This window comes from Dendropsophus ebraccatus, chromosome 5, assembly GCF_027789765.1.
Source record: "Dendropsophus ebraccatus isolate aDenEbr1 chromosome 5, aDenEbr1.pat, whole genome shotgun sequence".
Classification (NCBI taxonomy): domain Eukaryota; kingdom Metazoa; phylum Chordata; class Amphibia; order Anura; family Hylidae; genus Dendropsophus; species Dendropsophus ebraccatus.
Window position 1 is genome coordinate 60884555 of NC_091458.1, and position 17909 is coordinate 60902463.

General features: G+C 42.2%; 1 protein-coding gene across 1 annotated transcript in view; it reads right to left on the reverse strand.

Annotated features, from left to right (window-relative positions):
• MARCHF9 (membrane associated ring-CH-type finger 9) overlaps positions 1–17909 on the reverse strand; it is a 127452-nt gene that overhangs the window by 10838 nt on the left and 98705 nt on the right. The window contains exons 3-4 of the mRNA XM_069972255.1: positions 14843–14998; positions 8255–8447 (exon numbers count right to left, since the gene is read on the reverse strand). Of these exons, the coding sequence (XP_069828356.1) occupies positions 8255–8447; positions 14843–14998 (349 nt within the window). The remainder of the gene's footprint in view (positions 1–8254; positions 8448–14842; positions 14999–17909) is intronic.

Genomic DNA, 17909 nt, shown 5'->3' on the forward strand with positions numbered 1-17909 from the left:
AAGGCAGTGTGAAGCCAAGCTAAGGGTAATTATATTTTGCAATCTTGTAGATTTGTTTGCCAAAATTTTGCACAAAAAAATACAATAAAACCAGAATAGGTAAACACACCCTAGTATCAGTAAACAGTGGGTGCAGTTTTGTGAGTGTATCTTATGTCACTTAGGTCTGGGTGTATGAAATATTGACCTTAGAAAATGAAACCCTTATAATATGGTATGCTAGATATTATACAGGGTATTTCATTTATAGGGACCACAACCAGCCAAAGAAGTGATTAGATCCCATTCCGTTTCATTAGGGGAATTGCAGTGATGAGACTTGACCCACTCTCTTTGCAAAGCCAGAGAGTCGCAAATAGGAATCATCATGGTTGAAATCTTATGCCTGCCACATCAGCTAAGACAGGTCAGCACACAGCATACAGGAACCTGCTCTTTATAAGCAAAAAAATAAATAAATACTGAAGCGCTTCTTCAATGTTTCTGCTTACCAACACCAATACTCCTTGAACCTGATGTGCCGAAAATCATAGATCGACTACTGAAAAACAGCACTGATAGAAATGCTTTTTCCTACTGTAATTGGCCCCTGTAGAATTGTAATCGAGCAGCTGAGCCCGCTTGTCGGCCGATTGCATGTTTTATTGACCGCAGATCTCCCAGTGTAAACTGGCTGCACAAACAATATTGTGATTCTTCATGTGGCCCGGCAGTGTGATTGTGCCTTCTGAGGCACTGCAAAACAGTGGTTACTTGCGTCCTTGCATGGCCCGATATTGGGCTGTGTAAAGTTGCGTTTACACAGAAAGATTTGTCTGACAGATTTTTGAAGCCAAAACCAGGAACAGACTATAGGGAAAAGGTCATAAAGGAAAGACTGAGATTTCTCCTCTTTTCAAATCCATTCCTGGCTTTGGTTTAAAAAATCTGTCGCATAAATCTGTGTGTAAATGCAGCCTAAAAGGACCCTAATGCTGGGTTTACACGGAGCGATAATTCGCCCAATCGTACGATTAACGATTTCGAAGTAACGATTTTTCTTTTATAACGATCAGCGTTTAGATGGAACGGTATATCGTACAGAAAATTCGTTTTCTGATCTTTTTGCGATCGCTTAAGCCTATCTCGCACATAGGTAAAATCAGTGAACGACTGTTTACACGGAACGATCAGTGAATTTTTTGCGAACGACGATTTAAGAACAAGTTAAAAGATCAAAATGAACGATCTCTCGCTCGTCGTTTGATCGTTGGCTGCGTTTACACGTACGATTATCGTTCGAATTCGATCGTTATCGTGCAAATTCGCACAATAATCCTTCCGTGTAAACCCAGCATGAGGGTCCATTTACACAGAAAGATTATCTGACAGATTATCTGCCAAAGATTTGAAGCCAAAGCCAGGAATGGATTAGAAAAGAGGAGAAATCTCAGGATTTCCTTTATGACCTGATCTCTGTTTATAGTCTGTTCCTGTCTTTGGCTTCAAATCTTTGGCAGATCCTATATATGTTTAGGACGGTTCCGATTGATGTCCCTTCTATCTATTTACGTTCTTTTCAGAAAGAGATCCTAACCTTCGTTTGGGGCCCCCGTCGCTGTTGTGTAGCCAGTAGAACTTTATACACGAGCAGGACAAACGGGGCACTAGGACTACCTAACCTCACTAAATATTATTACGCCGCCCGCCTTGCATCAATCGTGGTCTTACATAGAAAGACTTCTCGCCCATTGTGGGTAGACATTGAGCAACAAACGTGTCCGAAAGTGCCCATTGATCTTCTGCCTTGGATGCCAATGCGTAAAAGGCCACTCATTTTATGCCCACTCCTCTCTTCCACATTAGCGCTCTGGGATCGTCTCCACAGACCCTTTGGTTTTCAATCTCTTCATACCCCTGCAGCCTCATTGTTTGGTAATCCGGAGTTACCCCCAGGGATGCAATCTAGACAATTTCAGTGGTGGATGGATAGAGGCCTTTATAGGATAGGGAACTTTTTTTTATCATTGAGGGATTCGCCCTAAAGATTATTTTGTTACTATACATAGGTTGCCCTTGGGGGAATTCTTCCGCTTTAACCAGATATTGCACTACATAACTTCAGTGAAGGATAAAGTGTAATGCCTGGAGTAGTGGATCCACTGGACCGTCACCAGCGATGGCACTAACCTCACCAGGGAGCGGAGTCTAAGGGGCCGCTGGTTTTCACCAGAGCCCGCCGCAAGGCGGGATGGACTTGCTGCGGCAGGCGACCCCCAGGTCGCTACCCCTGGCTTGGTTGCTAGTGACGGCAGGCGAGGCGTGGCAGGAGCAGTAGGCAGGAGATGGTGCTGGCAGAGGTCTGCAGGCGTAACCGCAGGTGACAGGCTGAACACAGGAGCAATGGTGTGACAGGGGAGCAGGAACCAGGAACAAGGACTTGGGACCAGGTAGCGGATAGCAATCAGGAACAAGGACTTGGGACCAGGTAGCGGATAGGAAACAGGAACAACAGGGGGCTGGGCCAAACGCTATCGGAAGCATGTAGAGGCTCCAACACGAGGGACAGGGCATGCTGGGATTTATAGGGAGTGATTGGGTGCAACTACCAATTAGGGACGGACTGGCCCTTTAAATCTGAGACAGCCGGCGCGCGCGCGCCCTAGGAGGCGGGGACGCGCGCGCCGGCTGGCACAGACGGAGACAGGAGCGGAGGAGAGGTGAGGCGCCCCCAGGGGCCGAACTAGCAGCAGCGCCGGGTCCCTGCACAGGGACGCCGGCGGCTGCATGGGGCAGGAGGAGGTCACGGCGGTGGCCCGGAACACGGGACGCCGCCGCGGCCGTGACAGTACCCCCCCCCCCTTTGGCCTCCCCCTCTTTCTTGCCTGCAGAAGGCGGCATCAGGCAAATCTTGGTATTCCGCCGGTAGGCCGGACAAAGGCTTGGCGGGCTCGGGTGACAACATAGAACGCTTAGGCTGAGGTGACCTCAGACACTGGTTGGAACAGTCCTGACCCCAACTGAGAATCTTCCCGGTTCTCCAGTCCAGTTTAGGGGCATGTAATTTCAGCCAAGGGAGTCCCAGGAGGATGGTGGAAGAAGAATGGGGCAGGACGTAGAAGGAGATCTTTTCCAGATGTGAAGTGCCCACCTGGAGGACTAGAGGTGCGGTCTGGTAGTGCACATGGTCGGTAAGAATCTCGCCCGTGACCGAGGAGATAGACAGGGGTCTGGCTAGTGGGGTCACGGGTAGCCGCCATCTCTGGACCAATGTAGCTGCAATAAAATTGCCTGCTGACCCAGAATCGAGAAAGGCAGTAGTTTGGTGAGTTTGTCCTGAGGGTGTCTGGATGGAAACTGGCACAGACAAACTTGGAGAGGTGGCATTCACACTCAGGGAGACCTCTCCCACCGGACCTAGGTGCTGGAGTTTCCCGGACGCTTGAGGACGTTGGGGAGATCTCAGCCGAAAGTGATCCGAACCACCGCAGTAGAGGCAGAGATTCAGCTCCAGACGACGAAGTCTTTCATCAGGCGTCAGGTGAGCCCGTTCCACCTGCATAGGAATCTCAGGAGTCGACTGGGACTCCGGAACGTCAGGATACTGGAAGGCCGGCGCCAGCTGGTGATGGCGACGGGACAGGCCTAGTCGCCATTCATGCCAGACCTCCTCCTCCCTCTCAGAAAAACGTGACATAAAGCAACTGATGTAACGTCCACTACAGCTTTTGAAAACTTATGTATTAAATCCTCCACTGAGGGGCATGTATTATCTATCTTATATGCAATATTAATATCACCACCGGACAAGTTAAGCTATATGGTGCAATGGAAAACGAGATTTCTCGGTGTCTTATTCCACTCGGGAGTGGCAAGACATTGCCATGCATACAGCTAAAATACTGTATCTATAAATGCAGCTCTAGTAGAAGCTAACTATAAAGTCCTCCTTCGATGGTATCTTGTTCCAGCTCGTATAGCCAAGATGGTACCGGATTATCCCTCCCATTGTTTCAGGCATTGCGAAGCGGAGGGTACGATGTCCCATACATGGTGGACTTGTACGAAAGTGAAGAGGTTTTGGCGCAGGATTTTTAACTTGGTATACTCACTGACCCAATGTAATGTACGAATGTCGCCCGAATATGCGTTGCTGAATGTGAGGATTCCAGGTCTGCCAAAGAACTACCAACGGTTCGCCTCCTTTTTATTATTTTTAATTTTTTGTTGTGTTTTGTTCTTCTTTCCCTTTCTCTTGGGTCTCGTCCTTAGTGTCCGTCGTTGTGTTAGTGGTATTTTCTGCTTTATGTTTTGTGTTGGTTCTATATTTCTGTTTGAGTTAAAGGCAGAAAACCGTCTTTTGCTTGGCGGTGTGTTTATGTGCAAGATCCTGTATAGGTTTCCCTGAATACGTTGGATAAGACGTTCGGCACGGGCTATAGAACAAGGTTATTTCTGATTAATTATTATAATATCTGCCTGTGTTTTATTGTTGGCCTAATGTTCGGCCTTGTTGTTAAGCCTATGTAAGGCTACTTGTATGTATACTTAAACCAAAATTCATTAAACTCTTTGAAAACCAAATCTTTGGCAGATAATCGGTCAGATAATCTTTCTGTGTAAATGGACCCTTATGCTGGGTTTACACGGAACGATAATTCACCCAATCGAACGATTAACGATTTTGAAGCAACGATTTTATTTTTATAACGATCAGCATTTAGACGGAGAAAAATCGTTAGAAGATTCGTAAGAAACATCGTTATTGCGATCGTTTTTAAGATCGTTTAAGCCCATCTTTCACATAGGGTGAATCTTTGAAAGACTGTTTACACGAAGCGATCTGCGAATATTTAGCGAACGACGGACGACAATTTGAGAACATGTTGAAAGATCAAAATGAACGATTTTTTGCTCATCGCCTGATCGTTTGCTGTGTTTACACGGAACGATTATCGCTCAAATGCGATCGTTATAGCGAAAATTAGAACGATAAGCGTTCCGTGTAAACCCAGCATTAGGCTGGAGTATCCAATCTAAACAGAAAGCAATCTGCCCAACTGTGGCCTTACAAATACAAGTCCACACAAAAAAGATGGGGTTTTCTTCTCTGTATTTGTTCACATTTCATAGAAAGTAAAACAAAGTAAGTAAAAAAAGATATCAGTCAGTTCTAATTTTTTAATTTTTTTAAAAATTTTACTTAATTATTTAACTGGATATTTAGCTTGCTTTGCTCTTTCATTAAAGCTGTGTTCACACATGCACTAACACAATGAAAATGCATCACCTAATTGCAGTAATTAATCATTTCATTGCCTTTAACGCAATAAAACTCCAACGTTTGCAAACATGGACTATAATGGAGAGAGCCACACACATGTGCAACCCCATTTCTTTTCTAAGAAGCTACAACAAGGGACATGTAACCTGAATTTTCCTGATTAGGTCAGCCCCTCAACCTCTTTCCTCTATCTATATATATATTACCCTATTCCAGTTCAATAAAGAGAAGGTTCCATAAGTAAATAGTTTAAAACAGAAATTTAAATATTTTGAATAAAAGTGAAAAGTGGTACTGAGCAACCTGTAACCACTTACTTTAACCCCTTGAGGACCGGGCCTGAAATAGCCTTAAGGACCGGGCCAATTGTCACTTTTGCATTTTTGTTTTTTCCTCCTCGCCTTCTAAGGCCCATAACTCTTTTATTTTTCCACCTACAAAGCCATGTGAGGTCTTGTTTTTTTAAGGGACAGATGTACTTTGTAATGGCGTCTTTCAATCTGCCATAAAATGACAGAAGCCCCAAAATATCATTTATGGGGTGAATCTGGGTCAAAAAATGCAATTCCTGCAAATTTTTTGGGGGGATTCCATGTTTACGTAATGCACTTTACAGTAAAGCTGGCATATATTTATTAGCAAACATTTTTTTTTTTTGCAAATAGGTATATTTAAAATGGCCCTACTGTGACTCCTATAGTGCTTTTAATTTTTCACCTACGGGGTCGTATGGGGCACTGTTTTTTGAGCCATGATCTAGTTTATATTAGTTACACTTTTGTCTATTGATCGCTTTTTATTACTTTTTTTGTACATAAAATGTAATTTTAAAAAAGGCAATCTGAGGTTTTTTTTACCGCTTTTTGTTTATGCCGTTCCCCGTGCGGGAACAATATTGTTTTATTTTAATAGATCGGTCGATGGGATATTATATGTTAATTAACTTTATTATTTTGATGTGTTTTATGTATAAAATGGGAAGGGGGGGTGATTTTCATTTTTATTGGGGGAGGGGCTTTGGGACATTTTTTTAAACTTTTATAGATTTTTTTCTACACTTTTTAAGTCCCCTTATGGGACTTTTACATGAATACATTAGATTGAACACACTTATCACTGCTATGCCAAAGCATAGTAAGGATCAGTGTTATCTGTGATCTCCTGATACAGCCTGCCTGCGGCAGACTGAATCAGAAGACTAAAGACCTGACTGCACGGAGGAAGGTAAGGGACCTCCGTCAATCAGGACATGCGATCGGGAACGGGAGCTGCTCCTGTCACTTACACTTAAATGCCCCAATCGTGGCATTTAAGGGGTTAATTGAAGGCCTGTCTGCAGCTAGCAGGCGGTCCTCACCCGCTATGGAGCGAGCTCAGCTCTTGAGCCAGTTCCACAGCCCGGAACCCCGGCAGGGCATACATTTACACCTCCTGCGTTAAGGCCTAGGCAGCAGGGGTGTAAATGTACGCCCATGGTCGTCAAGGGGTTAAAAGGGGTTGTCCAACTGTTTTCGATGATTTCTTGTTGGTCGTTCAATTGTTGTCTGCTATTAAGCGATTATCGTTCAATTACGAACGATCTAAGAATTTTTTGAGCGATAATCGTCCCGTGAAATAGGGCCCTTTCTGTTTCCCTCCTACTTTTATGCAAACTGGCTCCAGCCTAATATCCTGTCTGGTGTACACCCTGTAATAGACTTCCTTTTCCTGAGTACAGGCCACTATATGCCCCTCACCGGTCACCTTCTTGACTATCACCCCTTCCACATAGTGGAAGGGGAAGACAGTATTGGCTGAATTCCTGGTTAATTTATTAGACGGTTTGAGTTAAGTTTTATTATAGAACAACCCCTTTAATCGTCATTACCCACTTTCCAGCACCAACTGACATTGTGGTCCGCCTTTTCTTTTGTTATAAATGGCAAAGCTAGACATCATTTGTACTATTGCCAGACTTATTGCTTGTTCACCATTATTAGAGATGCAGTTATGGATGAGAAACTGGAGACTTACTATATATCTACAGAGACTTCTGCTCAGTTCACGTAACATAGGTCTTCTGTTTATAATGGATCCATGATTGATTCATCCGTCTTCAATCGGATCCTGACATATTCTAACTGACCATCCTGACTTAAAAACACCAGAACTCAAACAGACCCCTTTATGACATAAGAGTAGTATTGCAGGTGACACTGTTGTTGATGTAAAGCACCTTGCAGCACCCAGCACACTTCCCAAACATGCTTTTACACCCCCTCCCTGGAATGTACAACCCGAAAACAAAACTTGGCGCCCCCTTTTGTAAACTGCCCCCAAGTAGTCATCTGGGCGGTGAGCCACCGGCAAGTAGTCACTGTCCCCTGGCCGTTCCGGAGGGGTAATCACCTCTGGGAGTGATTAGACTGCATAATTGTGGTGACATCACTGAGCGGCACACCGTCCCTAACATCAGCACGCCTACGTCCTTACTGCGCCGCTCATGAGCAGTACAGCGGGTCCAATCCACGCCGTACTGCGCAGGTGCAGAATAGCCTCGAACTCATTGCTGGAGATCTCTCAATGAGTTTGAGGCTATTCTGCACCTGCGCAGTACAGCGCAGACCGGACCCGCCGGACTGCGCATGAGTGGCGCAATAAGGACGTAGGTGTGTCAACGTTAGGGACAGCGAACCTCTCAGTGATGTCACCACAATTATGCTGTCTAATCACGCCCAGAGGTGATTACCCCTCCGTAACGGCCAGGGGACAGTGACAGTGGGGGCAATTTACATACAGGGCGCCAAGTTTATAAAGAAAGTTTTCGGGTTTTACATTCCAGGGAGGGGGGGGGGGGATGTAAAAGCATGTTTGGGAAGTGTGCTGGGTGCTGTTACAGCACATTCCCATAGTGTAACAGGCGTTTTTTAAAAGGTTGGTTCCCTTTGAGAGGAAACGTTCTTTAACAAAAAGAAAAAAAAGCCATCACATAGAAAACAAGGCTTGTCTTACCTATACAGACTATATCCATGAAGCCATACATGCCGTAGCAGATTTGGAACAGTAAATCCTGCCGCTGCCATTTGGCCGAGGGGCTGAGAGAGGACCAGATTAACCAGGATATGCTGGCGATGAGGAAGAGGGAGCCCAGGATTATAGCTGCTATCTGGACCTTTTCGATCACAGTCAAAGAAATGGCCTGCCACTGCAATGCAGAATAAAAAGCTGTCAGGAGTGCACAAGCATTGTTACCTTTTACCTGATGCTATATATTCTATGCACAAACAGGAATACCTTACCAGTCTATTGTCAAATTTATTGCATCAAACAAGCACCTTTGTTTTCTCCATTAAGAATTTACATAATTCATGCATGCAAGCAATTGTATCATGTCAACGGAATAGTAATCTAGATGCTGAATCAGGAATATCTCTGAATCTAATAAACAAAAAGTAACAGGATTGTTGGCTAACGCTTTCATGCATGTCCAGGGCGATTATTAAAGGTATCCAATTTGGGCAACAATGTATGTGGGCAACAATGTATGTGGCCAACCGGGTTATACCGAGTCTACATTTCACCTTTGGCCCATTTGTTTTCTTAGCATTTTCTCTTTTCTCAATGTAGCCTATATGAAAAAAGAATTAAAGGGAGAATCCAATAGACTGCTGCTTCAATTTATAGAAATTGGCAAGTAGATTGATATATAGTTTTGCAGGAAATTAATCAGTATAACTAGTAATTTATTCAATGAAGTCGTTGCTTTTTCTGGGTTTAGTAGTCCAGTGGGCGGTCCTACTCAAAGATGAATCTCTATGTATTCCCACTTATAGAGGGAAGGCTGTCAATCACTGGTTAGGACCACCCATTTGGACTCCCATAGATTTTTGACTGATCGGGAGGAGATAAAGTTGTTATAGGTAGATGGTCATGCTATATTTAGATGACAAGAAATCCATACTCCGTTTTATATTTACTTGGATTTAACACTTATAGTAATGAAGCAAATCCAAACAAAATTGCAAATCAGTCAAGTATTTGGTAGCGGAAAATAATTTTCACAAATCATTTCTTTGAAAACAGTCACAATGATCTGAGATGAAATGTTCCAAGCCTGTGAGTCAGGTGTCACGTGAAGCATTTTCTGTGTATACAATCTGTAGTCAGAGTGCTCGCCATGTAATCGCTTGCTGACTCACTGTCTATGAATGTCTATTCCATTAAAAAGCTCAGGGCTCAGAAAGTCCATTTTGTAAAACATACCGCATACATAATAAAACAACTAAAACATAATTTCCACTTACAACTTGCTAGCAAAATGATATTAAGACAGATGAGTTTTTATCTTACCCACCAAGCCCCTACTCCCTACTGCGCAAAGACCTCAACTACCTTCCATTGTGTACATCTGCAATCTGATGCACTAGGATGCTAACTAAAGGGGGCACTATTTAAACTGTCATTTTGTGATATATTGTAGCGGTTTTTTTGCAATATATATATATATATATATATATATATACAGTATATATATATACACACACACACACACACACACACCTAGTTTATTAGCATTCTTTACACTGATCAACTGGATGAGACTAATGTGAAAGTGAAGTGAATGCACAAATATGAATATATTAATATATTCCACCTTAAAAAGGAGCATTTAGTAGGGTCATAATTAGAGATGAGCAAACCGCCCAAGGTTCGGGTTCATATGAACCTGAACTCTCGGCTTTCCGCTGTCTGCCAGCTCAGTGGAGAGGGTGGATACAGCCTGAGGACCACCTGGAAAACTGGAATACAGCCATAGCCATAGGCTGTATCCCAGTTTTCCAGGCGGTCCTCAGGCTGTATCCACCCTCTCCACAGATCAGTTTAATGGCTGTGTGAACAATGGTGGTTAATCAATACACTATGGCCCAGATTTATCAAAGGGTATAAAATTTAGACTGGTGCAAACTGCCCCCAGCAACCAATCACAGCTCCCTTTCATTTTACCAGAGCTTAAAAGTAAGCTGTGATTGGTTGCTGTGGGCAGTTTGCACCAGTGTAAATTTTACACCCTTTGATAAATCACCCCCGATGTGTATTAGAGCGGCCGTCATTCCATTGACTTGAATGCAGATTATAATTCGGTAATAACAGATTTTAATTTTATTAAAAATAGCAGCCGCCTTTTCTCATATTTTTTTTAACAGTGTGAACATAGGCTTATGGTGTGAAACTGATTTATCAGCAGTTTGATATGTTTGGCTATGTTCCCACAACGTGTTTTCTTGTCCGTTTATAATTTTTAAAATGATGTCGATTATTTTGAGGATTGGCCGCCCATGAGTGCAATGACGGCTATTGGTACATTATTTTAGTTTGGGTTACTAATTGCCTTTTCTTGCTTCTTTAGTTGAAAAGTCCATTGAATTTAATAGTAAAAATGGAGAAATTATGGTGAAAAAATACAAACTGTGTAAACAACAAAAAAATAACGTCCGCTGTTTGCAAAAGACGTTCGAAAATAATTGAAATGATCACTATTTTGCCATCTGCGCAGATAACGCCCGTCATTTTATGAGCTGTGTGCATTGGACATCCGTCATTTCATTGACTTCAATGCATTGCAGTCAGTTCAATCGCGGCAATAACAGACGTCTTTTTGAATAGAAAAGGTGTCCGCCTTTTCTCTTTTTTTGACGTTATGTGAACATAGCCTTTGACTTTGTTTTGACACTTGTTCTTCTTCTCACGTGATTCTTATTATGTTATGTTCTGGTTGCTAATTGTTTATTTAGAGAACTGCTGCTTAGGAAATAATATTTACCTATGTATCATGCATGAAAAGATGTAAAATCACAAACAATCCTCTTTCCTTCCCTGATTATCATACATTAAATTATAGACTATGCTCAAGCAGAATTACAATCACAGTTCTGCTGGCTTTCCTTAAGCTATGATCCCAGATACAGTATATGGCAAAGCCAGTTCAGTTTCCCTGAATAGCATGGTTTGATGAAAAGCATAGTGGGGGATGCAATGTTTACACTGGGTAATATACAATAGTCTGCACAGTATAATGCATTATTATAAGAAACGTGTCCCTACACAACATGATACTGTCAGCACCATCTGGGCAGTGAAAGAGTATGTAGGCACACTCTTTATGGAGTGGCAACAGCCAGTTTTCAATTACAAAGATTCTGACAGCAGGTTAGACATAGCTTGATTTACAACATTGCTTATCAATTCCAGTCCTCATGGTCCACCATCAGGTCATGTTTTGAGGATATCCAATACAAAGAACACCTGTGATAATACCTGATGCACTGAGTATACTTATATCACCTGTGAAATACTAGGGATATCCTCAAAATGTGATCTGTTGTTGGGCCATGAGGACTGGAATTGAGAAGCACTGATTTAGAAGGTCTGCTGCGCCATTCATGATAAATCTTGTGGACAGGGGATCAGTTCTAATCTTGGGATAACCCCTTAACCCCCTAAACATAGTTCTTGTAGGTTGTAAGATGCTGAAATTGGTTGAAAATAGTAAAAGAACAGCTTTAAACAAGAGCAGTACTCTTTATTTATTAAGATGTTTCCCCTCTTCTCCTAATATATACTGCAGTCTTGCTTTGCTTCTGTTGTGAATTAATTATGGGTATAAGGGGACATCCAGGCAAGTGTCATTTCTCTGGGTTTGAAGCTCATTATTATTTTGGTTTAAGTGTCCCAGTAAATTTGGAGCTAGAAGGTGAAAAGTGCTTCTAATATAAGCACAGAGCTGATCAAAGGGACATCACAAATAGAACGGATTCAGAAAAGATTTTATAAGCAGAAAACTGTCCTGGAAAGAGAAATCAGCCCTTACCATCGCTTTGCCTCAAATAATCAGACTCTTTCTTTACTTAAAGGGAATCTGGCAGCTCCCGGGCTCTACCTGAGGTGCTGACAGTGTGCTGTAGCTGGCAGTCCCCTAGTGAGCATGGTGACTTTTGGTAATTTGTCTGTAGAGTGGATTATGCACAATCTCCAGTCTCCGACTGTAATGAAGAGTCAAAAAAGAGTTGTGGCTCAACGTTTGAGCCACACTCTGGCACACCTCACCACTCCTCCATCCTCCCTCTATTCATGAATAATGCTGCCCGGCCTCCTGCTGACTCAGCTGTCAGCCAGTGTCTCTTATTGCAGATCAAGTGTAGCAAAATCAGTCGACACTCCGGCGGTGCCTGGGAGAACATCAAGTCTAAGGAAAAAGAACATTCCCGCTACTCACCAAATCTTCAGCAAAAATTATTTATTTACAAATATATACATGTAACAGGCTCTGCACACCAGGCAGGACACGTTTCAGCTCTTTGCCTTTTGCCTTTCTCAACTAGTCTGGAAATTAAATATAAATATTTATTTTTTTCTCATTATTGTATCATTTTTATGAAACTTTTTATGAAGTGCAAAGAATTTCCAGTTAGGTCCAAATGTGTTTTAAAATTACTTTTTTTTCAATACAATGACGAGAAAAGTTAAAAATTGGGACAAATTACCAAAAGGTACCATGCTCACTAGGGGACTGCCAACTACAGCACCTCAGGTAGGGCCCGAGTGCTGACATATTTCCTTTAACTTTATAAAGAAGAGCTCTGTTTTTTCCCTCATATAATGGTGACCCCTTTCCACTATTCCTGCAGTGTCACCTGCTTCATCCCAGCTTAGCTGCATCCATACATTTACTGCAGCTCATGTGACTACTTGTCTAACAACCAGAAAACTACATATTATAACATGCAGACAAGAGTTTATCCTCTTCTGTGTGGCTGTGCACCTGTGAACTGCAGGATTATATCTTTAGATCCCTCTTTCCAAGTGGAGGCAGCTGCTGAAGGGCTTATATCTTCCCTAAAAAAAGGGATGCAGTGATTTCTGGATAGACCGATGCCAGTTTTCCCAATTTAAAAAATTGCTCCATGAGGTTCTTAGTTTTTAGTTATTGGAGTGGAATAACATGCCCAAACAGGGGAAATAACAAGGGCTAAGAAAGCAGAAAGCATTTAAGGCATAACCTCTAAGGCATATGCAGGAGGAAAATGATGGCTCTTCTACGCCTATTAAAACAGCAACGCATTATAATAATGCTATTCTTTGTATAGCACACACTTATTCCCCAGCACTTTACATAGGTTTGCCAATTATTGCTCCCTGTCCCCATTAGGGCTCACAATCTAAATCATCTATCTGTATGTTTTCGGTGTGGTAGGAAACTAGAGAACCCGGAGGAAACCCACGCAAACACAGAGAGAACATACAAACTCTTTGCAGATGTTGCCCTCCAGCACTGCAAGGCTACAGTGCTAACCACTGAGCCACCATGCATTATTATGCATCATTTTTACTGAATTTGTCAACTCCAACATGTAGAGGGTGAAATCCACTACCAACTCACAGCCAAATCTGACCGTTTCATATATGGATTATTATGTGGATTCACTGCAGAATTGAGAAGAAATCTGCAACTGGATTTTCAGCAGATTTTTCATGTGAATCTTAGATGGCCATTCTCATCTCTATGTTATAATCATCACTGTGCTAAATATACAGGGGGGAAGCTTACTTCTACCATTGTCTACATCAGTAAATATTCCCTGTAATAGGAACAAGCTTTCATCCACCGCAGCAGCAATGCTTGGAAGGCACATGCCAGAGAGGCTCAAATTATTCATTTGGGTGAATTAGAAACTTGCCAAAATACAGCTTGGCCCTGGAGTGTGGATGTAAATCATTTGGCCAATAATTCATCTGGCTTTAAGTTAAAATTCCTCCACTTGCCATAATTGTTACAATGCTAAACAGTTGTTTCATGCCCTGGGCACCCTTCACAAATATTCAGCTTCATCGGATCTCACTAGACACTAGAGATGCATAAAATCACTATGCTAAGTATGACTGGATGAGGTGAGGAGTGGATGAGGAGACCCGATTGTTAGACAAAAAAAGATGCAATGGTCAAACCACACAATATACTTAGCTGTGGGGCATTTTGCTACTAATAGATATAAAATAGTAAATTCCTAGTATTTGGTCTCAAGATGTACATTGATGACTATGCAAATCATAAATGGATTGATTTTTTTTTTACAGGTAGAAAGTTCCTCGGGGTACACTATTATATTACAAGTACACACTTTTATTTAAGATTGTATATCTTACCATATTTTACAGCCATTTCCTCCGGCCTGTGATTGACTGCTCCCGCAATTATAACTAATGGCTACCCTGAAAACATGTAGGATAGCAAACATATGGACCATAATGTGGGTACTCCTACCTCTGTGTAGCAATGTGGGAAATAACATATGCAACACTGGTGGAGAAGTAGGGAAGACTCGGACCTGCAGCTCCAAAATAAGTTTAATGAATATAACCGCAACCTATTTTCACAGTAGACTTTAGTAGTGAAAAAGCTACCGTCTGCCATACAAATGCATACGTCTGGATTAAACATCCGGGCTCTACATCCGAGATTTTACCAGACAAACTGAGTACTATAAGTGTTATTACTATGCCATCACAAGAGTCTTAGACTTTGCATGAAAGAAGCCCTCTTACCTGGAGGGGGTTCTTAGTACTGATAGCTAGGACATGATATTTGAAATAACACAGCTCACAGCTCCAGGATCCCCGCTCACTAATCCATCGTATTAGGCAAGGCTGATGTGTGCAGCGCACGGACCCGTCACAGCGGCATGGGCTCAGCAGTTCTCCCTAAAATACAGAAAAAGAAAACATTGTAAGAGGTGTATATTGGTAACTCCATAGGGCGCCATATAAGATATTATAATAGACCTGTCTATTCTCCAGTATATAGGCCATGCAGTGCTGTCTTTCCAAAAAAAAAAAAACACTGTTTGTTAAGCCACCTTAAAGGGTTTATCCAGGCTTAGATACACTGATCTTTCGTGTGGCCCGGTTGTGTGATTGGTTGTACCTTGTGAAGGCACTGCAAATGAGCGGCGATATCACCGTAGGCTGAAAATCACTAAATCCAAGACAAAAAAAGGAAGGAGATGTACCGCTAATAAGTAAGCTGGGTGCTACAATGTCAACACATCATGATAGTCAAGACTACACTAAAACAAAAAAATGTATGACATAAAGGCATTGGCACACCAGAGAGGATACAGTGGTGCCTTGGATTACGAGCATAATTAGCTCCGGGACCGTGCTTGTAATCCAAATCCACTCTTATACCAAAGCAAGTTTTCCCATAAGAAATCAGAGAAATGCAGACAATTGGTTCCACACCCCAACAAATGATTTATTATTCTGAATAACATGTAAAACAGATGAAACAAACATTCAGAAACAGCAGAATATGTGATATTATAAGTTACTGTACAGGAATGGAGAGGATGGAAAACACAAGGTGGACAGAGACTGCAGGGAGTATGAAGGAATAAGCAGGGCAGATGTGGGCACTGTATAGCAGCACTCTGTCCGGGGGAGAGGGGTTACAGCTATGGAGAGATTACCTTCATAGTCCTGTCCCCTGATGTGAGCCCCAGCCTGAAGGGAATCTGCTATGATTTGGAAGATGAGGGAGACTTCCTGGGTCAGAGTACAGAGCTGTAGACCACGCTATGCAGACCATACCCCTCCATCACTCAGTACAGTACAGGGAACTCTTAAACCAAAGCAATGCTCTTACACCAAGTTACAATTTTGAAAAACTGTGAGCTCTTAAACCAAAACGCTCTTAATCTTAAACCAAGGCATCACTGTGCATGCAAAAATCTTTATTCAAAAAGTGTAACCATGTACAGAGAAAGCAACCTAAAATCACATTAAAAACTGCCCAATGTAGAACCAATATAGAACTCGCTTGCAAAAGCCACTCCCCCTTTTACAGGTACAAGAACCCAAGTTTAGTCAAAGTGATTAAAACAGCCCTCCTAATAATCAGAATAATAATGGTATTCTTCCATATTAGATCATATACGAAGGTTCTTACATTACAGATTAACTCAATTCAATGACATTTAGCATTTTCAGCACACCAAACAGTCTGTCAGTTCATTAAGATTAGCTGGATTATTTCCAATAATAATTTATGGCCAGTCCAAAATATCGGGATTACAGTATAGATCCAATAATCTCTCTGACCATCAGCAGAGGTTCTCAAAAAACAAGAACAAGCATGGGAGAGGATCCAAGAATGAGATTATGTCTATTCGAAGGTCATTTGTAGACAGATTTTATTCAGAGTAAAACCTTTCTTAATCTATATTCAACGGGTGTAGCCACTGGCTGAAATAAGATGTGCTAGTCAAACATGGACGCCAATAGGAAATGTCATTCACAGCGGCACCTTGCTGTCTTCATAAATTCTCTTGCCATTCATCTTTAGCCATTTCTTCTATGCCATGGCAAGACTATTTCCGTAACATCAAAGGCATCGACTAGCCCCCAGGTCACCAACAATCTAGAGAATTTTATAAGGCTTTATATTCCCTTCATCCAACGCAGGTATGCTTGAGGGGAAAAATAAAGACAGGACTCCATTGTTATCTCACTGGTGACCTGTGGTTAGTTGATGTCTCTACAACATACATAAAAAAAATGTGCGGTAAAAGAATTCAAAGGCTAAGAGCTTCTTAAACACTGTCACTTGTACGACGTCAATAATAAAAGTGCACAATAACCTCACGTTGGCTGCCCACCTGTATTTTCCTTCAGCAATGACAGCCAGATAACAAGCCGCTAACAAGGTGCCACAGTAATTGATTTGCTACAGCTGAATGGCAAACACAGATCATACACAAATACAGTATGTGGAAGGTACAAACAGATCCTGCAGCCTTATGTTTTGGCTCTTATAATGCGACTGTATGTGCTTACTGTGATGTCCTCACGTAGCGTTCTGGGGAACAGCTGCAATGTCAAGCTAATGGAAAGCAAACAGGTGTGTGGGGGAAGGAGGGTGTATATATATATATATATATATATATATATATATACAAACACTATTTGAGTATTGGGATGATTCTCTTAAGGCCCTATTACATGGGCGATTAGGAGGAGCAAGCAAGAGTCGACCTGTCAGTTCAGCGCACACTTGCACTGACAGCGAGCAGGTAAGAGAAGGGGACCATGGGGAGGTATGGGAGGGGATTCCATAGGAGATAGCAGCGGTCTGCTGAAACCACTCCTATTACACAGAGCGACGGGCAGCAGACCACCATTATTGTTAAAAAAAATTCAACATGTTGACACGTTTTCTACACTTTTTTTTACAGTTTCATATGCAATCTTTGGATTGCATATACTGATCAATGCTATTGGTGATCTCATAGAACCTGCCTGAGGGCTGATCCGAGAAGATAGAGGGGAGTGTTTCTACCCTGCATGTCAGGGAAAGTGATCGTGACCCCTGCAGCATAGCTACAGGGGTCCTGATCAGTCGGTGACAGGTGCTTATCATATCACTTACTTCCGTAAATACAGCAATCTCCTGGGGACACTGCTGTGTGCGGGACCGAGTGGCCGTGGCAGTAGGAACTTGGCAGTAGGAACGTAAGAAAAACGTGAAGAAAAAAATATGTGAAGAAAAAATATAGCCCTAGTGTGGACATGAAGGGGTTAATTAATAGATGTAACCAATCTGCAGAATATTAGG